This window comes from Geotrypetes seraphini, chromosome 3, assembly GCF_902459505.1.
Source record: "Geotrypetes seraphini chromosome 3, aGeoSer1.1, whole genome shotgun sequence".
NCBI lineage: Eukaryota > Metazoa > Chordata > Amphibia > Gymnophiona > Dermophiidae > Geotrypetes > Geotrypetes seraphini.
The window spans coordinates 169,539-195,753 of NC_047086.1; the positions used below are offsets into that span (position 1 = coordinate 169,539).

The 26,215-nt window shown below is 42.1% G+C and overlaps 1 protein-coding gene across 5 annotated transcripts in view; it reads right to left on the reverse strand.

Moving 5' to 3' along the window:
• The window catches only part of GTF3C2 (general transcription factor IIIC subunit 2), a 357,778-nt gene that overhangs the window by 76,754 nt on the left and 254,809 nt on the right, over window positions 1-26,215 (reverse strand). For all 5 annotated transcript variants that reach the window (XM_033936535.1, XM_033936537.1, XM_033936536.1 and 2 more), the window contains one exon: window positions 20,725-20,886. In XM_033936535.1, the coding sequence (XP_033792426.1) occupies window positions 20,725-20,886 (162 nt within the window). The remainder of the gene's footprint in view (window positions 1-20,724; window positions 20,887-26,215) is intronic.

The following is a 26,215-nucleotide window of genomic DNA, read 5'->3' on the forward strand; positions in this document are numbered from 1 at the left end:
TCCACAGCATTAATGTATTCCACCATTGCCAGAAAGAAGGGGGATGATCTAGCACCCAATTGTGCAATATGCATTTTTCTCTACAATAGAAGCTTTGCAGAACAATTACATTACATTGATGTCTTCTATCCTGCCAATACCAGATTAAAAGGTTGATAGCTATGTGTCAGGATCTAGATCATTTGACAAATTTCTTAAATAGTATGGTTTACAGTTCTTTCCTGAATGTTTTGTAGTTGGGCATCGTGGTCAGCAGATTTGAGAGGTAGTGGTCTATTTTTGCTGCTCTGTTGGCTAGTAGACTGGCATATATTTTTTTGCTTTGCACGCCTTTGATTGGGGGGTGGGTAAAGTGTGCTTGAGTTCTCCTTGGTCTGGATGTGTTTTTCCAGATTAGGCGGTTTTTCAGATAGCTTGGTCCATTTCCATTTAGGGCTTTGAATAGGGTGCAGTAGAATTTGTGTTGTATGTGTGCTTGTACTGGAAGCCAGTGAGAGTCTTGGAAAGCAGAGGCCCATAGTGTTCTAGCTTCCCGAACAATAAACCAAATGGTGAAGGAAAAATAGATTCGACCAGAATTTTCTCTATGTATGACACTATTTGGCACCAATCTCTGAATATTTGTGGATTTCCAAAAAGCATGGAACGAAGAGATTACAGCTTATTCATAATACGGCTGCTAAAATAAATATGATCATATTACCCCATTGTTGAGGGCACTGCATTGGCTTCCGATATATTGGAGGGTTCAGTTTAAGTGTGCCAATGTTGTCTTTAAGAGTTTATACGGAATTTTTTCTCCATTGCTTCCTTTTTCTTTTAATTTTTATCGCCTCCAGTCTACTAGGAATATACATAAATTCAAATTAATATTCCCTTCTGTAAGAGGAATTAAAACTTTAGGTAAGTTTTCACATTCTTTGGCATTTGCTAGGGTGAAAATTTGGAATGATCTTCCTTCAATTATCAGAACTTCTTTTTCTTTGACATGTTTTAGAAAAACTCTGAAAACTTATTTGTTTCAGAAATTTTTAGCTGATAATTGAAGAGGATACTTTTAAAGTATCTTCTAGTTAATGACGGAATGTTAATTTTCTCTCTTTTTAATTTTATTACTGTTTTATTAATGTATTTTTAACTTAAGTTTTTGTTAACCGGTTCAAGTCCCTCAAGGGAATGACCCGGTATATAAGGCAAAGGATTAGATTAGATATAGGGGAGGAATTAGAATAACCAGTATGAGAAAAATATATCCTTGTTATCGAGCAATAATGACAGTCTCTAAAATAAGGGAATGTGACTTGTATATTGCCTTTTTCTGCTTACACATTCAAAGCGGTTTACATATATACAGGCACTTATTTTGTACCTGACGCAATAGAGAATTAAGTGGCCTTCATACTGCAGCAAATAAATCAGAGGCCCTTATTCCAAACCCATCTACCTGCCAGCAAATCATAGTTCTTCTTAGGCAAAAGACCTACTAAAGCCTTGTGGAGTCCTGAAACAGAGATGGTGAGACCTCATTTAGAATATTGTATACAATTCTGGAGACCACACCTTCAAAAAGATATAAATAGGATGGAGTTGGTTCAGAGGAAGGCTACTAAAATGGTGTGTGGTCTTCCTTATAAGGCATATGGGGACAGACTTAAAGATCTCAATCTGTATACTTTGGAGGAAAGGTGGGAGAGGGGAGATATGATAGAGATGTTTTAATACCTATGTAATGTAAATGCGCATGAGTCGAGTCTCTTTAATTTAAAAGGAAACTTCTGCAATGAGAGGGCATAGGATGAAGTTAAGAGGCTCCGGAGTAATCTGAGGAAATACTTTTTTATGGAAAGGGTGGTAGATGTGTGGAACAGTCTCCCGGAAGAGGTGGTGGAAACAGAGACTGTGTCTGAATTCAAGAGGGCCTGGGATAGGCACGTGGGATCTCTCAGAGAGAGAAAGAGATAATGGTTACTGTGGATGGGCAGACTAGATGGACTGTTTGGCCTTTATCTGCCATCATGTTTTTATGGGGGACCAATGAAATAAAAAGCTTTGTTTCTTGTTGCTTCCCACTTGGCCCTATTGGCCGAGAGGAGAACCAACCTATTATCCTACCTTGATCTTAATGTTCTCATTGGTGTATAAGGTATTAGAGAATGTAAATATTTGGGTTGATGATGGTGGAAAGCCTGATTGGAAGACACCAGAGAGAAAGTTCAAAAAGGCCTCGATGACGACAGAAGCACAGCACAACGGAGGAGTCGTGAGGATAAGATGTTAATAATTCAGCCACAAGTATATAGTTCAAAGTACGCTTTATTGGTAGCAGCACTGCGAAGACTGATGGACCAGAATCAATGTCTTAAATTGTATCCTATAACAAATAGGCAATCAGTGCTATTTCAAATACAAAGGAGTAACCCTATCAAATTTCTTTTTGAAGCCCAATAATTTAATTGCGGTATTTTGAATTGTTTATAATCTCCTAAAATAACATTTTGTAATACTCAAATAAACAATATTACATTAATCTAACTTGGAGATTAATAATGCATGAATAAGAGTATGCAAATATTGCTTCTGAAATAATCCCCTAATATTTTTCCTCAGGCTTTCCAAAAGAACTGAGACACCTTGGCTACTACTATGAATAGTGCTACCAGACGTACGCAGCATTGTAGAGTCACAAAGAAAACAGTCCCTGCTTGAAAGAGTTTGCAATCTAAACAGACAAGCCAGACAAACAGGATGTCATGGATCCAGTTAAGGAGAATGGTTAATCAGCTGGCTGGGTTGGAGGGCAGAAGGGAGTACAGGACAATCAAGCTATTGTGACATCACTGATAAGGTTGTCTCTTATTGGTGGAATGAAGCATTGGCATTATGACATCACAATCTCAGCTCTGCTTCCCAAAGACTGAAACTCTTCACACTACTACTACTATGTGTCAGCATAGCTATTGCTAGCAATCAGCATTTTCAGTTGGCATAACTAATGTCAGCAAAGGCCTATGGGAAATTATATCAATCTGACTGGAATGTAGATGCAGATAGACCCTGAGTGCTTATTCACAGAAAGCATCCAGGCAGACAGTTTCATATAGCCATATACAATGGGTCCAGGTGCACAGATAACTAAGATTAATCAGAAACTATTGTCAGAGGCATCCTGAAAATTACATTTGACTTCAGCCTATTCTTTTCCTGTCTAGCACAAGTTTACTATGTTTAACTTCTATTGAAGCTCAATAGATTCTGTATTTAGAATAAGTTTCCAAACTATAAAAGCCCCCTCGCAACATCACTTCCCTCTCTTGGCTCTGGTCTCTCTTGCTAGCTTGGGGCATCACCCTCCCCACCCCCTTTCTCTTTCTTTCTTTGTGTGTGCTCTCTCATTCACGAGAACACAGAAGCAGTCTCTGTAATTGTAAATTTTATGAATGTAATTGTAACTTTTATGAATCCTACTTTTCTGTATGCCTATTTCTATAATATATTCTTTATGCAATCACCTCTGGCTGTGCTTCTCATTGATTCTATTCCTGGTGAATCTTCGGTGAGGGAATTGAACCTGGGACCTGGCGTTTGTAAGGGCGCCTCTCACGTAACCCCTACAACCTAATATTATGGGGGCCACTATCAATCCTTACATTTTGGGGGCTTGTCTCGGTCCTTCCTGCCGATTTCATCTGGGTAAGTAGAATTCAAATTTTTTTTTTCTTGTATGGAATAGGCAGTATTTTTTCTTGTATGCACTGTGCAATAGGATTATTGGCTGCATAAGACAAGGTGAGAGATAGTATTTTCCACTCAAAAGGCCTTGTGCAGTATAGACAGAGTGAGATAGAAATCAAAAGACCTTCTGGAACCCTTAAATTGTTTTAGACTGGATGACACAGTTGTGAAAAGTTCCAGTAATATTTTGGGTTTTATATTTGGTGAGAATTTACTATCAAAAGTCTTTGTAGTTTGCATTTTATGCTTTGCTAGTATAGGCTTGCTAGAGTGTGTTGCATGTAAGAATATTTGAGCTGCTCTGAAGAAAAGCATGTTCCAAAGTTAATTAAGACATGCCACATCTGTACTAATAACTTTTACTTTTTTACCTTGTGCTTTTAATTCTATTTCTTGTCAGTCTCTGCCCTGGTGAAAAGCCCAGTGCGGACTGGAGCTGGCAGCTGACACCTCTGCTCTTCTAACAGACTTCTTATATTTTTTTCCTGCTAAACTTCTGCCTGTAAATTTCAGGTAGTAACCTTTGCATTTAAAGTGTGGGCAAGTGTGGGCATAAGTGTATTCTTTATGCCAATGACTCTTGCCTAACACGCTTTACCTCGTTTTTCTATCTATTAACTAAAGTCTCCCTCCTTCATCAGTGGGAGCATTTCAATCTCAAAGGCTACACACAGACAGGGATGAGCAAGGCCCAGGTACCAAGGCAGACTGCAGCCTCAAATATGAACCCTTTTGATTTTCAAGAACTCACAGATATTGTACACAAATATTTTGACAAGAAGGCGGGTCCATATGAGGGTAATTTTCCAGAACACACATGGCACGATATTCAGAAACAAATGGTTAATCATTCTCAGGAGTTTAAAAAGAAAACAAATAAACGAAAGTGTCTTTTCATTCAAGGCCTCTGTAGGGGAATTATTAGTATCAGACATGAAAATACTGACTTGAACACTCAGTGCCATCAGTTTCCAAAGACTTAGATGAGGCACAAATTAATATATCCATGCTAAGAACCCAAATTGTTCAAGCTACAAATTCCTTTTTAGCTGTAAATGAACAATTAGAAGAGGCCAAGGCAGAATTAAAGTATTTAAAGTCAAAATGTGTCTCACAGGGACAGGTTAATGCTGTCTCCTCACAGATTCTGCCGTCTGCACCAATGCCACCTTCACCATATAATCCATGTAGTCAGTTTATAGAGAAACAGAACACTGTTTTTGTAGCAGGTCAGAGAAAAGATAAACTAGCTACAGATGTAGAACAGGAGGAAGAACCAACAAATGAAGATGAGGAAAATTCATTACCAGGCCAGAGCAATACCAATACTGCCCCTATAAGTGACACAGCACCAGTAACAGTAGTGCTGCAGGGACATATGAAAGACAGTGACATTGAAAGAATAGTGGAGAAAATGGGCCCTATGCCTTTTAACATAAATGAATGGTGCAAATGGGCTACTGACATACTGATTCACTGGGGTCTAGGGAAATACAAAAGGAACAATGCAGATTTGGTAAGTGTGGCGCAGTGGTTAAAACTACAGCCTCAGCACCCTGAGGTTGTGGGTTCAATCCCACGCTGCTCCTTGTGACACTGGGCAAGTCACTTAATCCCCCCTTTGCCCCAGGTACATTAGATAGATTGTGAGCCCACCGGGACAAACAGGGAAAAATGCTTGAGTACCTGAATAAATGCATGTAAACCGTTCTGAGCTCCCCTGGGAGAACGGTATAGAAAATTGAATAAATAAATAAGCTTATGCACCTAGCCCTGGGTCCACATTATTATAAATTTGGATCTTTTGTTCATCCATACCAGTTTGTAAAGATGGGCATCGAACAACTATTTCGATGCACCTCCCTGCAAGTACTTAGAACTCTTTCACCCCTGCCAACTGATACACTAGAGCAGTTTGCAAATAGGGTGTGGGTAATAAATGCTGTACTGCATGAACATTGGCCCAGTTCTTCAGATTATGGTCAAAGAGAACATAAAGAATTTCCATTAGAATTATTATCCCCCGAGATTACTAAACACCTTCTGTTATTTTCAGAGGACCCTAAAGCTACCCCTTTTGACACTTTACTGCTCAGGATTGGGTCTGTGTGGAAGACCCAGCCAGCTCAAATTATCTCAGTATCAGAAGCTAGGAGGTGGCGTGTTGAAGGAGCACCCCAATGCATTAAAACACCACACACAGGAAATAGAGGGCATGGCAGAGGTAGTTACAGAAATTCCTCCACTTACATTCCTTTCCATGAACTCAGAGCACAGACAGAAGCATTAGAAAAAGAGAAAATTAAATGGGAACAGGATAGACATACAATGCAGATAGAATTGGACAGAGTAAAAAGTGATTTAACAGCCAGGAAAAACAGTGTTAGTGCATAGGGCTGTCCTGACTCTCTGTGTCCAAATACCAAGGTGACTCAAGCCTTCACAGTCCAGCTGGACTCCTTTCACTTACCTGTGGACTCACTTTTGGAGACACAGGATAAGGGAAATAAGTCAGACACAGAATTCAGCTTGAGGTATGTGACACCTTTGATATTGGACACTTCTGACTGCCCCAATGTTAATACTACCATAGAGGGTCAGGATAAATTAACTTTAATTGATACAGGGGCCAGAATCAGTTTTAAGATAGAGCGCCTCCTACTGGAGATCAGACAAATGTGGAAATTTGTGAGATTCAGGATATAAAAGACACAGCTTCAAAGTGTGTGTCTATCCCACAAAAGGAGCAAAGGAAAGACATTGTAGAGACTAATGCTCGCAGGAGTGAGAATACAGGCAAAGAAATAGTTGAGGTGGCTGGTCTTGCATTAGGTACAAGAATTCCAAATGTGTCTAAACCTTTGGTTCATGAGGTTATTCCTGTGCAGTTAGCCACATAGTGTTGCCTGCCAGTGCAGCAGCATGATCGTAGTGCAACTCACTCAGAGGCTGCAGTTCCTGTTTGGGCACAGGAGAAGTGAGATTGTGGGAAAAGGTACACTGAAATTTTGTTTGAGGCTGAGGATCCTCAACCACAAACAAAACATCCAGTACTTCCTCCAGCAACAGAACTAGTGTCTAAGATGGAGGAGAGGGGTCTGAGTGTTTCTATCTCTTCAGCATATGGCTCTCCAGCTTGGTCAGATGCTAAATCAGGGAGCTCCATTAGACTCACTATAGACTCTTGGGCCCTAAGATTTCAAAGCCTGTAGCACCAGTGGCAGCCTCTTACTCTGACATTACTGTGAAATTTAACCCTAAATGTGCATTTTTCTCTGTCCTAGACATGATTAATGATTTTCGGAATTTGCCCCTTGCCTCTGAATGCCAGGACATGACAGTGCAGACAAAAGAAGACAAATCTAGCTTGCACCTGACTTCAGCATCGCAGTGCCCATTCCTCCAAGTGCAGTGGGATCCAGGTGGCAGAAATGTGGGCCAGGTCGGCCTGAATGGAACATGGATGAAGTTTGCTTTAAGTGACATTGAGGATGCTGCTAATTTAAAATGTTTTTTCTTTTTCTTAGCAGCAGTTTGGATATATACATAGCCATCCCAGATCAGTTTTGGCACAAAGAGATTTCTAATGTATTCCAAGGATCCTCTTTATCACTGCAGAGATAAAGACTCTCCAAAGAGCCATTAGCTTTATGCCTTTTCTGAATATGAGATGGTTATGCTATGCATTATTTGTACTACTCATGTGTTCATCTTTGTTTTGTTTCTTTAAAACAATGTGTTTATTTGCAATGTTTACTTCATCCCTGCACACTGGTGTTGGAACCAACAAGGTATCAGGCAATACTGGACCTGATACTTATCAATGGAGAAAGTGTCACAGAGGTCTCAGTGGGCGACACATTGGCCTCCAGTGACCACAACATGGTATGGTTCAATCTCAGGAAAGGTTTCACTAAATCTACCACACTGACCAAGGTCCTCAAATTCAAGGACATACTTCAAAGAAATGGGAAACTTCGTTCACCAGGCGCTACAAAGCCAAGCAGAAACCGATAACGTGGAAGAAATGTGGTCGACTTTGAAAGCTGCCATACAAGCAACAAACCGCTATGTTAAATCAGTAAGTAAACGGCGAAGGAACAATAAGCCACAGTGGTTCTCTGCGGAGATTTCGGACCTCATCAAGAAGAAGAAAAAAGCATTCATCTCTTACAAACAATCAGGGAAACAGGACTCTAGGGAAGTCTATCTGGCCAAGTCAAAAGCCGTCAAAACAGCAGTTAGGGAGGCCAAATTCCGCATGGAGGAGTGTCTAGCGAAGAACATCCAGAAAGGAGATAAATCCTTCTTCAGGTATATCAGTGACAGAAATAAGAACTCAGGCGGGATAGTACGTCTTAGGATACCAGACGGAGACTATGTAGAAGCGGACTCGGAAAAAGCCCAACTCTTAAATGAATACTTCTGCTCAGTCTTCACCCGCGACATACCAGGACTCGGCCCTCAGCTACAGACAAGGGTTGACGCAGATGACACGTTTAGTAATTTTGAGTTTACACCCAGCGGTGTCTACTGCGAGCTGTCAAAGCTTAAGGTTAACAAGGCAATGGGGCCTGACAACCTACACCCCAGGGTGCTCAGGGAGTTGTGTGATGTCTTGGCAGAACCGCTATCCACGCTCTTCAATCTCTCCCTTAGTACGGGTAACGTCCCATTGGACTGGAAGACGGCTAACATCATTCCACTCCACAAGAAAGGCTCCAAGATGGAGACAGTGAGTCTCACATCAATAGTGTGCAAACTAATGGAAACTCTAATCAAACGCCAATTGGATACGATCCTGAACGAGGAGAATCTACGGGATCCCCGTCAACATGGATTTACTAAACGGAGATCATGCCAATCCAACCTGATCAGCTTCTTTGACTGGGTGACGAGGAAGCTGGATGTTGGGGAGTCCCTGGACATCATATACCTGGACTTCAGTAAAGCATTCGATAGCGTACCACACCGCAGGTTTCTGAGCAAGATGAGTTCTATAGGATTGGGCGACACATTGACGAAATGTGTTGGGAACTGGCTTGGAGGTAGGCTTCAGAGGGTAGTGGTGAACGGCACCCCCTCCGAAATGACGGAGGTAATCAGTGGAGTGCCGCAGGGCTCGGTCCTGGGCCCGATCCTATTCAACATCTTTATAAGAGATTTGGCAGAAGGGCTGCAAGGTAAAATAACATTATTCACCGATGATGCCAAACTAAGCAATGTAGTGGGCAAAAGCACAACAGACATAAATTCAATGTCCGACAACATGATGCACGACCTACTTCTACTGGAGTGCTGGTCTAGGTCCTGGCAACTCAGCTTCAATGCCCCAAAATGCAAAGTCATGCACCTGGGCAGCCAAAATCCATGCAAGACTTACACCCTTAATGGCATTATCCTAACAAGAACTGAAGCAGAACGAGACTTAGGGGTGATCGTCAATGAGAACATGAAGACTGCCAATCAAGTGGAGCAAGCTTCATCCAAGGCAAGGCAAATCATAGGTTGCATACGCAGGAGTTTCGTCAGCCGTAAGCCTGAAGTCATTATGCCATTGTATAGATCCATAGTGAGGCCCCACCTGGAATACTGTATGCAATCCTGGAGGCCGCATTACCGTAAGGATGTGCTGAGACTGGAGTCGGTCCAGATAATGGCCACCCGGATGGTCTCGGGACTTAAGGATCTCCCGTACAAGGAACGGCTGGATAAGTTGCAGCTGTACTCACACGAGGAACGCAGGGAGAGGGGTGACATGATCGAGACATTCAAGTATCTCACAGGCCGCATCGAGGTGAACATAAGAACATAAGCAATGCCTCCGCTGGGTCAGACCTGAGGTCCATCATGCCCAGCAGTCCGCTCACGCGGCGGCCCAACAGGTCCAGGACCTGTGCAGTAAACCTCTATCTATACCCTTCTATCCCCTTTTCCAGCAGGAAATTGTCCAATCCTTTCTTAAACCCAAGTACTGTACTCTGACCTATAATGTCCTCTGGAAGCGCATTCCAGGTGTCCACCACACGTTGGGTAAAGAAGAACTTCCTAGCATTAGTTTTGAATCTGTCCCCTTTCAACTTTTCCGAATGCCCTCTTGTTTTTTTATTTTCTGAAAGTTTGAAGAATCTGTCCCTCTCTACGCCCTTCATGATCTTATAAGTCTCTAGCATATCCCCTCTAAGTCTCCTCTTCTCCAGGGAAAAGAGACCCAGTTCTCCAATCTCTCAGCGTATGAGAGGTTTTCCATCCCTTTTATCAAACATGTCGCTCTCCTCTGAACCCTCTCGAGTAACGCCATATCCTTCTTAAGGTATGGCGACCAATATTGGTGGAAGAAGATATCTTCTTTTTCAAGGGTCCCGCGGCAACAAGGGGGCATCCGTGGAAAATCAGGGGCGGGAAACTGCACGGGGACACCAGGAAATTCTTTTTCACTGAAAGGGTGGCTGATCGCTGGAATAGTCTTCCACTTCAGGTTTTTGAGGCCAGCAGTGTGCCTGATTTTTATGGCCAAACGGGATAGACACGTGGGATCTATTCACAGAAAAAGGTAGGGGAGGGTCATTGGGGTGGGCAGACTTGATGGGCCGTGGCCCTTATCTGCCATCTATTTCTATGTTTCTATGATGGAAGAATAGTTTCACGCCTAAAACTTTGTGTTTTATGTTTTGTCTGTGCCATGTGGTCTGTGTGTTGTCTATTTGCTTTAGTTTAGGGGGTACCCCAGGATACATAACATTGGCCATTTCTAGAGCTCTTTTCCCTTTTTTTTTTTTTTTTTTACTAGCCCAATTGCACAATGTTCTTTTTACCTATAGTTTGCATATCCTAAATGTAGCTTAGTTAGGGGTTATATTTTTAAGAAAAGGCTTTACTCTATACAGTGTTTATTCCGTGGTGCTCACTAGATATGATCCATTCAGTATACATTTCTGAATACATTCAGTACATAATTATGGTCTCTCTGAAGTGCCATATTTGTGTGCAGCACACAAAAACATATCTTTTTAGAATGTCCGATTAAGAACCTTAAGTACCTGAATATTGTCTCTCTTTTGCCATAACTATACCAAGTTCAAGTTTCAAGTTTCAAGTTTATTATTTATTTGTTTAATCGCCTTTTCAATATTCAAGGCGATTTACACATTAATAAAGTTACAAAATAAAATAATTTAAAATAATTAAAAACTGACAAGACTAGACGATAACTGAACAAACTGGAAACAAAAGGAAGGTAGGGGAAGAAGTTACAATGTAATTGAGCAAAGTGGGGAACCAAATAAGGAAAACACAAAAAGGATGGGATAAAAATAGTTGAATATGTGAAGAAAAGAGAAATAGAAACAAATGTAGTTGGATGATGTTAAAAAGAAAACTATAAATCAGATAACAAATGCATCGTTAAATAAAAAAGTTTTCAGTTTGATTTTAAATTTGTCTAGATTAAGTTCTTCACGTAAATAGATGGGAAGAGAATTCCAAGTTTGGGGAGCCGTTACTGAGAAAATATTGTCACATGTTGCCACATTCAGTACAGGCAACCTGGTCTCTCTCTCTCTCTCTCTCTCTCTACATTCAGTACAGGCAACATGGTTTCTCTCTCGTTTTCTATCTCTTATTTGGATCACACTGGAGTACAGCTGCTGAATGATATCTGGACTCTTTTCAAGCCGGTATGCACAGACATCATTTCATCCCAAGGGTGAACACCACCAGTTTCCAGTGACTGACAGATCCTGTGCAGACATCATTTCATCCCAAGTATGCATCTCACCAGTTTAAAGAGACTCTCAGTTCCTGCTGGACGAATTCATCTTCCTGCACCCTGACTGCAAAGATCTACTCCTCTACTTCCTCACACATGCTGTACAAAATGTTTCCTGTTCGTTGTTTCCCCAGATTCAGGACAGCCACCTTCCTAAGAACACTCTGCCGTACAGTTCAACCTATTTACTGAACAATAGAACCTACTGCACACTTCTGGTAAACTCCATGCCTACATTGAACAACTTAAGAAAACCTCCCAAGAAGTGAATCACTTTTGAAAATGGACAGATTGCACAAACTGTAGAAAATTTGCTACGAGACGCTCATGTCTCAGTTTGGGAACTTTTCTTTGGGTATTCGCCCACTGCAAACCACGTATTTAATGTTCTAATTCACCCTATCATTATCTTAATTTTTGTACAAATTTTGTTATGTATTGTTATGATTTTCCTTTGCTGTAAAGTGAAACACATGTACATTTCTTTACAACGCATATCCCACAAAATTCCTTCTAGCTTTTAAGACAGTTATACATGTATTTCCAGTATCTTCTCTGACACTTGCTAATTTGGTTCTAATTTGGTTTTAATTTGGCATGGCCTATTGCATTGCATACCAGGGTCAGACATAATATATTATCTCATATCCCATACTCTCTCATGACATCTTGGTACCTTTATGCCTGAACCTCCTGAGAAAGCTTCCTGTATCCCTTATGCACGGTTCATTCTCTCAACAATGGGTAAGATATCGCATCTTGGGTTTCCCCGCCCAGATGACTGTACAACCTAAGACAGAGGTTTGAACTCATAATGGGAACTGTTTATCTTCATAGCTTGGAGATTCTGCAGGACAGGGGACATGCTGATATAATGTTGGAGGTAAGAGAGGCATCTGTGAAGGGCAGACTGGCTGGTTATAGAAGGGCACCGCAAGCTTGCCTTCATTTCAAAGAATAAAAATAAAAAAATAATAAAAAAAAAAAAAAGTTTGGGAGATGTCAGCATAGCTATTGCTAGCAATCAGCATTTTCAGTTGGCATAACTAATGTCAGCAAAGGCCTATGGGAAATTATATCAATCTGACTCTGAAATGTAGATGCAGATAGACCATGAGTGCTTATTCACAGAAAGCATCCAGGCAGACGGTTTCATATAGCCCTAAAGACGGTTTCAAATAGCCCTAATTAAATGATTACAAACCAACTTGCAGCTAAGAGGGGCGAAGAGGTACTAAGAAGATGTGTTAATGTCTGATGCTTAGGATAGACAGCTTAGGATATACAATGAGTCCAGGTGCACAGATAACTAAGGTTAATCAGAAACTATTGTCAAGAGGCATACTGGAAATTACATTTGACTTCAGTCTATTCTTCTTCTGTCTAGCACAAGTTTACTATGTTTAAGTTCTATTGAAGCTCAATAGATTCTATATTTAGAATAAGTTTCCAAACTATAAAAGCCCCCTCGCAACATCACCCCCCTCTCTTGGCTCTGGTCTCTCTTGTCTCTCTTGCTAGCTTGGGGCATCACCCTCCCCACCCCCCTTTCTCTCTCTTTCTTTGTGTGTTCTCTCTCATTCACAAGAACACAGAAGCAGTCTCTGTAATTGTAACTTTTATGAATGTAATTGTAACTTTTATGAATCCTACTTTTCTGAATGCCTATTTCTATAATATATTCTTTATGCAATCACCTCTGGCTGTGCTTCTCATTTGATTCTATTCCTGGTGAATCTTCGGTGAGGGAATTGAACCTGGGACCTGGCGTTTGTAAGGGCGCCTCTCACGTAACCCCTACAACCTAATATTATGGGGGCCACTATCAATCCTTATACTATGCATTATTTCTATAGCGCTACTAGATTTACGCAGTGCTGTACAGTCATAAAGAAGAAAGTCCCTGCTCCAAAGAGCTTACAATCCAAACAAACAGGATGTCATGGATCCAGTTAAGGGGAACGGTTAATCAGCTGGCTGGGTTGGAGGGCAGAGGGGAGTACAGGACAATCAAGCTAGTGTGACATCACTGATGAGGTTGTCTCTTATTGGAGGAATGAGGCATTGGTATTATATCATTACAATCTCAGCTCTGCTTCCCAAAGACTGAAACTCTTCACACTACTACTATGAATTATTTCTATAGTGCTACCAGACGTACGCAGCGCTGTACAGAGTCAGAACGAAGACAGTCCCTGCTTGAGAGAGCTTACAATCTAAACAGACAAACAGGATGTCATGGATCCAGTTAAGAGGACCGGTTAATAGGGGGAATAGGGTTATGGATTGAAGGCTATACAAAAAGGTGGGTTTTCAGTCTGCTTTTAAACAAAGTAAGGGAAGGGGCTTGGCAAACAAACTCAGGTAATATATTCAAGATATAGGGGGCAGCTAGATAAAAGCAACAAAGTCTGAAATTGGCAGTGGAGGAGAAGGGTACAGCTAAGAGCAGCTGATCTGAGGAACGGAGTTCTCTGGGCAGTGTATAAGGAGAGAGAAAAGAGGAGAGATATTGAGAGGCAGCAGGATGAACACACTTGTAAGTCAGCAATAGGAACTTGAATTGTATGCGAACAAGATAGGGAGCCAGTGAAGAGATTTAAGGAGAGGGGCAAGACACTTAATCCCCCCATTGTTTCAGGTACATTAGATAGATTGTGAGCCAACCAGGATAGATAGGGAAAAAAAAAATTAGTGTAAACCATTCTGAGCTCTCCTGGGAGAATGGCATAGAAAATTGAATAAATAAAAAGAGAGGAAGGGGTGTGTTTAGGTGATGTTGTAGAGATAAAAGCGACTGGCCTTAGCAGTTTGATGGATGTGTGTAAAAAATGAGAGGTTGGAATTGAAGACAACTCCAAGGTTGCGAACAGAGGAGACTGGAACAATGACAGTATTATTTATCGAGATGGAGAATGGAGGAGGAGCAGAGGGTTTAGGAGGAAAGAGGAGCAGCTCAGTCTTGGACACGTTTAGTTTCAGATGATGGCAGGACATCCAGGCAGTAATGTCAGCCAAACAGGCAGAGACTTTTTCTTGGACTTTAGGTGACATTTCAGGTGTAAGGAGGTAGATCTGGGAGTCATCAGCATATAATAATAATAATCATAATAATTTTATTCTTATATACCGCCAAAGCCGTGGTAGTTCGAGGCGGTTTGTAACAAAGAAGAGCTGGACAATCAGCGAATATAGGTACAATGTAAGATCATCAAAATACAGGAGAGCATGATACAAAAGTGAGGCATGAGAGAACTTGGGAACAATTCGGTTGGAGATCGAGAGGTAGGGCTTAAGAGGACTTAGTTACAAATTGGTTAAACAAATTTGTTTTTATAAGTTTTCTGAAACTTAGGTAGGAAGAGGAGTACGTGATAATGCTACCCAACCAATCGTTCCATTGACTTGTTTGGAAGGCAAGTGTTCTGTTCAGGTATCTTTTGTAATGGCAGGCCTTTAGTGTTGGGTGGTTGAATAGATGGACTCTGCGTGTGGGTCTGGATGGACATAATAGGTTGAAGTGGGGAACCAAGCACAAGGGGGCCGAACCTAGAATGGATTTGAAACAGAGACAGGCAAATTTGAATACCACTCTCGCTTCGAGGGGCAGCCAGTGGAGTTTTTGGTAGTAGGGAGTTAGGTGTTCCCAGTTTTTTAACCTAAGGATCAATCGGATTGCCGAGTTTTGGATGATTCGGAGTTTTCAAGTGATTTTTTTGAAAGATCCAAGATAAATGATGTTACAGTGGTTGAGTGAACTTAGAATGGAGGATTGCACCAGTAAGCGGAATGAGACAGCATCAAAGTATTTTCTGATAGTTCTTAATTTCCACAATGTTGAGAAGCTTTTTCTGACCAGCAAGTCGATGTGTGCTTCAAGGTTAAGGTAGCGGTCCAGAGTTACTCCCAGAATTTCTATTGAATCTGTAATCGGAAAGACCATTCAAGGAAATTGATGAATCTTTGATTTTGTCATTTGGACTCGCAAGGAAGAATTTGGTTTTTTCTGAATTGAGTTTTAATTTGAATTCGGCCATCCATAGTTTGATTTACTTTAATATGGATGCCAGGTGGTTCTTCGTCTCGGGGGATAGGTTTGTTAGGGGAAAGACTAAGGTGATGTCATCAGCATAGATGTAGAATTTGATTTTTAAACTTTGTAATAGGTTCCCCAGTGCGGCAAGGTAAATGTTGAACAGTGTGAGGGATAGGGGGGAGCCTTGCGGGCACACGAGTTTACCCAGCTGAAGGAATGAGTGTTGTTGCTGTAAACTTGGTAAGATCGTTTGCTCAGAAAATCCTGGAACCATTTTAACACATTACCAGAGAGACCGATTGACTCCAAACAATCCATAAGAATGGTATGATCAACTAAGTCAAAGGCACTGCTTAGATCGAATTGCAGGACCAGTGCACTTGAGCCCTGGCTAAATAAGCTGTGGAGTGAATCTAGCAGTGAGGCGATGACAGTTTCAGTGCTGTGCCCTGAACGAAAACCAGATTGGATGTCATTTAGTATGCTGAATTTGTCCAGATAGGTTACCAAGTCCTGGTTGACCAGGCCTTCCATCAACTTTACAAAGAAGGGAATGTTTGCGATGGGTCTGTAATTTGAAGACAGTTTGATAGATTCTTTGGGATTTTTTTACTATCGGGGTGATCAGGATCTGGCCTAGGGTCTCTGGAAAAGTATCTGACTATAAAAGGGAAGAAAGCCAAGTGTGTAACTTGGCTTTGAAGGTGACCGGGGGATATGGGAAGCAATGGGAGAAGATCAGGGCACCGAGGGAAGCAGTGTAGAGAGAGAAGAGAAGAGGCAGAATCCAGGGGCATCAACACCTTCTTTCTTCTACTGGTTACACCTCTCTTTATATAGCCAGCATCCTTCTGGCAGCAGCCACCGCCTTGTTGCACTGTTTTTTTTACCTTTAGATCTTCGGACACTATCAACCCAAGGTCCCTCTCTCCCTCTGTGCATATTAGCCTCTCACCTCCCAGCATATAATATACATTTCCTTCCGATTATTAATCCCCAATGCATTACTCTCCATTTCTTTGCATTTAATTTTAGTTACCAGATATTAAACCATTCCGCTAACTTTTTCATGTTTTCTACTCTCTCCAGTGTTTATTCTGTTACAAATCTTGGTATCATCTGCAAAAAAGCATACCTTACCTTCTATCCCTTCAGCAATGCCACTCACAAACATATTGAACAGGATTGGCCCCAGCACCGAACCCTGAGGGACTCCACTACTCACCTTTCCTTCCTCCGAGTGACTTCCATTAACCACCACCCTCTGGCATCTATCCGACAACCAGTTTCTAATCCAGTTCACCACTTTGGGTCCTAACTTCAGCCCTTCAAGTTTGTTCAAGAGGCTCTTATGAGGAACCATGTCAAAGGCTTTGCTGAAATCTAAGTAAATGACATTTAGCATATGTCCTTGATCCAGTTCTCTGGTCACCCAATCAAAAAATTCAATCAGGTTCGTTTGGCACGATTTATCTTTAGTAAAGACATGTTGCCTCAGATCCTGCAACCCATTAGATTCTAGAAAGTTCATTATCCTTTCTTTCAGCAACACTTCCATTATTTTTCCAACAACCGAAGTGACGCTTACCGGCCTGTAGTTTCCCGCTTCATCTCTGTGACCACTTTTGTAAATAGGGACCACATCTGCTCTCCTCCAGTCCCCAGGAACCACTCCCGTCTGCAGAGATTTGTTAAATAAGTCTTTAATAGGACCCGCCAGAACCTTTCTGTGCTCCCTCAGTATCCTGGGATGGATCCCGTCCGGTCCCATCGCTTTGTCCACCTTCAGTTTTTCAAGTTGTTCATAAAGACTTTCCTCCGTGAACGGCGCAGAATCTACTCCTTTTTCCCTTGTGGGTTCCGTCACCATTTGTCCGAGCAGAGCCTCTTGAAAGGCATCCACAATCTCCCTACTTCTTTCCGTTTCTGCAGACGGAACATTCCAGTCCGCATCCAGCAGGTTGAAATCTCCCAACAGCTGCACCTCCTCTTTCTTTCCAAACTTTTGGAGATCCACATTCAGATCTTTAATAATTTGCTGTGATTGGGTCAGAGGTCTGTATAGTACACCCACGTAGATAGAAGTTCCATCTTCTCTTTTCAGAGCGATCTATATCGCTTCTTCCTCTCCCCAGGTCCCTTGCATTTCTGTCGCTTGGATATCAATCTTTACATAGAGAGCTACTCCTCCACCTTTTTGACCATCCCTGTCCTTCCTAAAAAGATTATATCCCGGTATGTTTGCATCCCATCCATGGAATTCACTGAACCATTATATTGGCCTTAAATATTTGGTATTTCCAAGATAGGGAGAACAAGAGAGCACTCTCTAAAGTTGAAAGGGGATAGATTCTGTACAAATGTAAGGAAGTTCTTCTTCACCCAGAGAGTGGTAGAAAACTGGAACACTCTTCTGGAGTCTCTCATAGGGGAAAACACCCTCCAGGGATTCAAGATAAAGTTAGACAAGTTCCTGCTGAACAAGGACGTACGCTGATAGGGTTAGTCTCAGTTAGGGCGCTGGTTTTTGACCAGAGGGCTGCTGCGTGAGCGGACTGCTGGGCATGATGGACCACTGGTCTGATCCAGCAGCTGCAATTCTTATGTTCTTATGTAAGAGCACTTAACTTTTTATTACATTTAATAGGAGAATAAATATCTCCCAGATTCCAAGTATAAATATTTAGTCATCAAATCACTGCATCATTGTGTTTATCAAAAAGCAGGCAGCACCAAAACTACCACGGACACTGCCCCAGCCTCCAGTATCCCCAGCAAAGATAGAGAAGGCTCATCTCCCATCTAGTACAAAACAGACTAGTGTAATAAGAATAAGCATCCCACAACTTACATACCTTTTCAAATCCCATACAGACCTATAGAAGAAACACAACAAACTCCCAAATACTCAACACCTTCCACACATAGCTAACCTCCACCCCAAAATCCACCCCATCTCCAAGGCCCTAGTACATTCATACAACCCCCCCTAACCAAGCTCAAAACCCCTCCTCCTTCATTTGCCATTGGACGGAAGGTTTTAGCATATTGTCTACAATGACACCCAGATCCTTTTCTTGGGCACTGACCCCCAAGGTGGACCTTAGCATCTGGTAACTATGAATTGGGTATTCTTACCAATGTGCTTCACTTTGCATTTGTCCACATTAAATTTTATCTGCCATTTGAACATCCAGTCTTCCAATTTCCTAAGGTCTACCTGCAATTTTTCACAGTCCGCATGCGTTTTAATAACTTTGAATAGTTTAGTGTCATCTACAAATTTAATCATTTGTTGTTCCAATTTCCAGATCATTTATAAATAAGTTAAATAGCAGCAGTCCCAGTACAGATCCCTGTGGCACTCCACTATTTATTCTCCCCCATTGAGAAAAATAGCCATTTAACCCTACCCTCTGTTTTCTGTCTGATAAATTACTAATCCATGACTGAACATTGCCTCCCATCCCATGACTGTCTAATTTTCTCAAGAGCCTCTCAAGAGTAACTTTGTTCAAAGCTTTCTGAAAAACTAAATACACTATATAAAGTTTATTCACACCTTCAAAAAAAGTCAAGCAAATTGGTGAGGCAAGAGAAGACCTCCCTTGGCTGAACCGATGTTGACTGTCCCATTAAATCATATTTGTCTACATGTTCCACAATTTTATTCTTTATAATTGTTTCAACTATTATGCCCAACACTGAAGTCAGGCTTACCAGTAATTTTCCTATCTCCCCTGGAACCCTTTTTAAAAACTGGCATAACATTGGCTAACCTCTAATCTTCAGGTACCACAGACGATTTTAGCTACAGGTTACAGATCACTAACAGCAGATCAGCAATTTCACATTTGAGTTCTTTCAATACCCTGAGATATATATCATCTGATCTAGGATATTTATCACTCTTTAACTTGCCAATTTGGCTTAATATGTCTTCCAAGTTCACTGAGATTTCTTTCAGTTCCTCTGCATCATCAACCTTGAAAACCATTTCCAGTACAGATCGAAGCAAAAAATTAATTCTCTTGCTAAGGCCTTATCCTTCCTGAACGCCCCTTTTGCTCCTTGATATTTGGCTACATTTGATAATATATTGACATTAATAAGGACTTTAATTACAAATACAAAGTGTGTGGTTACAGTGGGCCCCTATTACAAAGCTGTAGTAATGTGTCCCATGTGACTAATTGAACAAATATGATGGAACACTTGTGTATATAATGTAATTTAAATCAAAGGAAAAAAGACCTCAAAATACCCCAAGTGTATGATCAAATGAAGTCACAACTTTTTCGGGGTTGGGTATCATCACTGGTCAAAAACCCTTGAGTGTATTAAATTTTTAATTATATTTTAAATTTGCTTTCATGTTAAATATTTAAATAAATAATATAGTATATATCAAATTTTTAATATCAATTTTTCTTCTTATAAATGAGCATTAAATGACCAGCAACTAATAATCCAATTCCATGTAATTTTTTTATCTGACTTGATTATGAAATACTGTTAAGCATTTATCTTGATAACCCGACAGAGGCCCAGTCCGTTTCGCACCAATGGGCTTCTTCAAGGGTAATGAAAAGGCTTATTGGCTTGCCAGTTAAACTTCATTGATCTCGTCCTGTTCCTTTGCCTGGGATCTTTCCCTAGGCTCTAAGCCTGTCCTCTGCCCCTGGCTTGAGGCAAGACCAATTAAGCTCTACGAGCTGCAAATTACACACCCAGTAAATCCATTTCCTCCCAGTTTGTTCACGTGCAGTGCTTGGGGAGTGTTTCTTGCTAGACAGAATACAGTCCTTAAGCACAGCACTAATGCAACAAATGTCATTCAATTTCTATGGGCTTTGCCACATTTGCTGTGCCGGAATCGCTACCATGGTTTTGTAAAAGAGGCCCAGGACACATATACCCTGTGTTTATATTTCATTTTTGTTTTAGCCTATACTAGTAACCCAAATAACAGGTTGCACTGATAGCATAACCATTACCTATAAGGGGTCCTTTTACTTTAAACACTTTTATATAATTGCAGTTTGGAATTTTTATAGGATTGATTGTTGAGTAGTAAAAGCTAAGGCACACCATAAGAAAAGCTCTTAAAGACATCCGCTCTGGAGGTTTAGCAAATAGTCTATGCCATAGTTAGCAAGTGTAAGACTAGCAGCAAAGCACAACTCACGAAGCATAGCAGTTATCTTGTGCCACAATCACCCCGCTATAAGGCAGCATCCAAGTAACTTCAGTGCTGAGGAAGCGCTTCATGCAGTTGATAGGCTCATATGGTCGCCGTAAGTCCCAGAACTTGATTTTTCTATCATTTCCAGCTGTCATCAGAAAGTTGCTGAAAAAAACCCCAAAACAGATCACTACACTTCAATGAAAATGCTAAATCTCTATTAGACTGAAGAATAATTTCCTTTGAGATAATCTCATATATAACCACTTGAAAAATTAAACCATTAATTAAAAATTAAATTTCAATGTTTATGCTATCCGAATTATTGATTTGAAAGAATTCATGCATTTTTTCTTTAATATCTTCTATAAATTTTATGTCTGCAAGTAAAGCATTATCAAATCTCTATATTGGTTTAGAATAAACTGATATATCATTCTGCAGATCAATCCACACACCAGCATGATCTGATATAATAATAGGATCAATAATTGCTTTCATCTTTCACAAATATTTTAAGAAAGTCCAGAAATAAAATACTCTCTAGTCCTCAAAATCAGTTCCTATTGCTTACACTTTACAGAGGAGATTGGTAAGCTGAGAAAAGAAGCAGGGAAGAAAAAGGGTAGTAAACAAAAAGGGACAGACACGAATAATGGCGCCATAAGTTAGGCAACGTTAGGTACCTTAACGCCGCCTAACTTAATTGTTTTAATTGGTTCAATTGGCGTAATTGACAGTACCAATTAAAATGCCATAAAAAACAGAACCATCTTAATCTCAAATATACATATACACTTCTCCCTCCGTATTCGCGGTGGATGCGGGCAGAACATAGCCGCAAATATGGAAAAACCGCAAACAACTTTTTATATGTTATTCGCAGTTTTGTGCAAACGTCAGCAGTTTTGGGATTAAAACCGTGAATAACTTTTCAAATGTTATCTGCTTCTAGCAGCTTTTAGCAGGCAAGCAGCGATTCCCAAAGCTGTTAGCAGGCAAGCAGCGATTCCCAGTGATTTTCTAAGTAATAGAGATTTTCTCCATGCATGCTGGGAAGCAACGTTTTTCTCTATGGATGATGGGAAGCAGTGTTTTTCTCTGTGCATGCTGGGAAGCAGCAATTTTCAGGGTGAACGATTTGAAGCATCGATTTGGTGGGAGAAAGCATGGAAGCAGCGATTTTCAGAGTGAATGTTGGTAAACTTTAAACTGTTTTTTCTGTACAGTAAAAGGAAAGGAACTTTAATCATGATGTAATTTGGGGGGGGGGCGGAGTCAGCATGCGAAAAATTGCAAATAAGTAAAACCGCGAATACGGAGGGAGAAATGTATATCAAGTTGTACACTCATTACGTAGATAGGCATAATTAAAAAAAAAAAAAAAAAAGGCGATGTCTCCTTTTGGCCTAAGGCCATAGGCGCCCAAAATAGGCAGCAGGGAAATGTCCATTCTCGAAAAACAAATGTCCAAAATATGTTTTTTTTCCAAAGAATGGCCTACCTGTATGTTCAGGAGTTTAATCGCCTAGACCGCCACTAGGTCTATCTTTAAGCACTATTTCTCAAAAAAAAAAAAAAAAAAAATCACCCAAGTCCCAAATGCTCAAAACAAGACCTTTGGGGTGTGGGAAGGAACATTCTTTCACCTAAAACCACGATTCGCGGCAGGAGGGATGCTCAGTTCCTCCTGTCCAGCACTCGCTGCGACCCCCCCCCTCAACAACGATCGTGGCAAGAGAGATACACATTCTCTCCAGCCGACACTCCTGAACCCCTCCCACAATCTTCGCCAGCAGGAGAGATTCCCAATCCATAGAAACATAGAAATAGACAGCAGATAAGAGCCATGGCCATCTAGTCTGCCCACCCCAATGACCCTCCCCTACCTGTCACTGTGAATAGATCCCACATGTCTATCCCATTTGGCCTTAAAATCAGGCACGCTGCTGGCCTCAATGACCTGAAGTGGAAGACTATTCCAGCAATCAACCACCCTTTCAGTGAAAAAGAATTTCCTGGTGTCACCGTGCAGTTTCCCGCCCCTGATTTTCCACGGATGCCCCCTTGTTGCCGTGGGACCCTTGAAAAAGAAGATATCTTCTTCGACCTCGATGCGGCCCGTCTCGATCATGTCTCCCCTCTCTCTGCGTTCCTCAAGTGAGTAGAGCTGTAACTTCTCTAGCCGCTCCTCGTACGAGAGGTCTTTGAGTCCTGAGACCATCCGGATGGCCATTCTCTGAACTGACTCTAGCCTCAGCATATCCTTACAGTAATGGGGCCTCCAGAATTGCACACAGTACTCTAGGTGAGATCTCACCATGGATCTATACAATGGCATAATGACTTCAGGTTTACGGCTGACGAAACTCCTGCGTATGCAACCTATGATTTGCCTTGCTTTGGAGGAAGCTTGCTCCACTTGATTGGCAGTCTTCATGTCTTTACTGACGATCACTCCTAAATCTCGTTCTGCTTCAGTTCTTGTTAGGATCTCGCTATTAAGGGTGTAAGTCCTGCATGGATTTTGACTGCCCAGGTGCATGACTTTGCATTTTTTGGCACTGAAGCTGAGTTGCCAGGATCTAGACCAGCGCTCCAGTAGAAGTAGGTCGTGCATCATGTTGTCGGGCATTGAATTACTGTCTGATGTGCTTTTGCCCACTACATTGCTTAGTTTGGCGTCATTGGCGAATAATGTTATTTTACCCCGGAGCCCTTCCGCCAAGTTTCTTATATAGATGTTGAACAGGATCGGGCCCAGGACGGAGCCCTGAGGCACTCCACTGATCACCTCCGTCATTTTGGAGGGGGTGCCGTTCACCACTACCCTCTGAAGCCTACCTCCAAGCCAGTTCCCAATCCATTTCGTCAATGTGTCGCCCAATCCCATAGAACTCATCTTGCTCAGCAACTTGCGGTGTGGTACGCTATCGAATGCTTTGCTGAAGTCCAGGTAAACGATGTCCAGGGACTCCCCAACATCCAGCTTCCTCGTCACCCAGTCAAAGAAGATGATCAGGTTGGAATGGCAGGATCTCCCCTTAGTAAATCCATGTTGTCGGGGATCCCTTAGATTCTCCTCGTTCATGATCGTATCCAATTGACGTTTGATTAGAGTTTCCATTAGTTTGCTCACTATTGTTGTGAGACTCACTGGTCTGTAGTTTGCTGTCTCCATCTTGGAGCCTTTTTTGTGGAGTGGAATGACGTTAGCTGTCTTCCAGTCCATCGGTACGTTACCTGTACTAAGGGAGAGATTGAAGAGCGCGGATAGCGGTTCCGCCAAGGCATCACACAACTCCCTGAGCACCCTGGGTTGTAGGTTGTCAGGCCCCATTGCCTTGTTAACCTTGTAGACACTACTGGGTGTAAACTTGAAATTACTAAACGGGTCAACTGATTCAACCGTTGTCTGTAGCTGAGGGCCGAATCCCGGCGCCTCGCGGGTGAAGACTGAGCAGAAGTATTCATTTAACAGTTGGGCTTTTTCCGAGTCCGTTTCTACATAGTCACCATCTGGTTTTCTGAGACATACTATCCCGCCTGAGTTCTTATTTCTATCACTGATATACCTGAAGAAGGATTTATCTCCTTTCTGGATGTTCTTTGCTAGAGACTCCTCCATGCGGAATTGGCCTTCCTAACTGGTGTTTTGACGGCTTTTGACTTGGCCAGATAGTCTACTCTAGAGTCCTGTTTCCCTGTTTGTTTGTAAGAGATGAATGCTTTTTTCTTCTCCTTGATGAGGTCCGAGATTTCCGCAGAGAACCACTGTGGCTTATTGTTCCTACTCCGTTTACTTACTGATTTAACATAGCGGTTTGTTGCTTCCTGAATGGTGGCTTTCAAAGTCGACCACATTTCTTCCACGTTATCGGTTTCTGCTTGGCTTTGTAGCGCCTGGTGAACGAAGTCTCCCATGTCTTGGAAGTTTGTGTCCTTGAATTTGAGGACCTTGGTCAGTGTGGTAGATTTAGTGAAAACTTTCCTGAGATCCCCCCATGATCCCCCGAAGCCTCCTGCAATCTTCCCTGGCAGGAGGGATGCCCAATCCCTCCTGCTGCAATCCCGAACCCTCCTGAAAGCATAGGCAGCAGGAGGGATGTCCAATCCCTCCTGCCGACACCCCCCCCAAATGTTCACTCCCACCTCCTATGGGCAGGGCCTTAGGCACCTGAGCCAATCAGGCCCTTAGGCCCCTCCCTGGTGCATCCCATGATGTACCAGGAAGGGGCAGGCCCTCCTCATTCAGACGGAAGACCCATCCGTCCGGCCTTCTTCCAAGGTTAGAAGGGGATCTGGGGGGGAGGGTCTGGGTGGGGGATGGTGGTGCGATCTATGGGGGTTCTGACAGGAATGGGTATCTCTCCTGTCGTGATCTACAGGGGGGAGGCGGCGTTCCAGACAGAAGGGATTGGACATCCCTCCTGCTGCTTTCGTTTGAGGTGGGGTGGGGTGTTCCGGGTAGGAGGGATTGGGTATCTCTCCTGCTGCTTTCATTTGAGGGGGGTGGGGTGTTCCGGGTAGGAGGGATTGGGCATCCCTCCTGCTGCTTTCGTTTGAGGCGGGTGGGGTATTCTGGGTAGGAGGGATTGGGCATCCCTCCTGCTGCTTTTGTTCAGGGTGTGTGTGTGTGTGTTCCAGGCAAGGATGGACTGAGCATCCCTCTTGTCGCTTTCTTTCGGGGGAAGGAGGAGACAGGCGGCCACAGTCGCGACCGCTAAACTTATCACAGTAGGAAGATCCTTTGCAGTGATAAGCTCAGTGGCTGCATCTACTTACAATGTAGGCCAGCGTTTAAGCTTAGACGAGCTTAGGTGGGCTTGCGTGCCTCCCTAGGCTCCCGGAGGCACTTCCAATGCAGGCGGCCTGCCTCAGGAACTTTTTTTTCTAAAAATGTGTGTCCTGATTAGCTGGTTAGACAGCAGTAGGATGCCCACCGCTGCCTACAATCGGGACGCCGTTTATAGAATCCGGGCCCTAGCGTATGGAATCTGGAAGGGACGTAAAAGAAGCAGCAGTTAGTGCAGCTGGGTTTAAAAAAGGTTTGAACAAATTCTTGGAGTGAAAGTCCATAGTCTGCTATTGAGACAGATATGGGGGAAGCCACTGCTTGCTCTGGAATCGATAGCATAGACTGTTGCTACTCTTTGGGTTTCTACCAGGTACTTGTGACCTGGGTTGGCCACTGAGGAAACAGGATACTGGGTTAGATGGACCATTACTCTGAACTAGTATGGTTGTTCTTATGTTCTATCTAAACCTAAAATTCAGAATACATCATTGGGGACAAGAGCGTTCTAACAAGGGAATTTTCTTTAGGCTTATACCTCTCTATTAAATAGGATCCCTTAGTTCTGGGTGAAAGTTCTTAACATTGATGCACTATGACATACTATAAGCTTATCCAATTCAATCAATCAAAAGCTGGTTATTATCCAAATAATTAACATATTTATTATTCATTAATATAAACATATCCAGTATATCA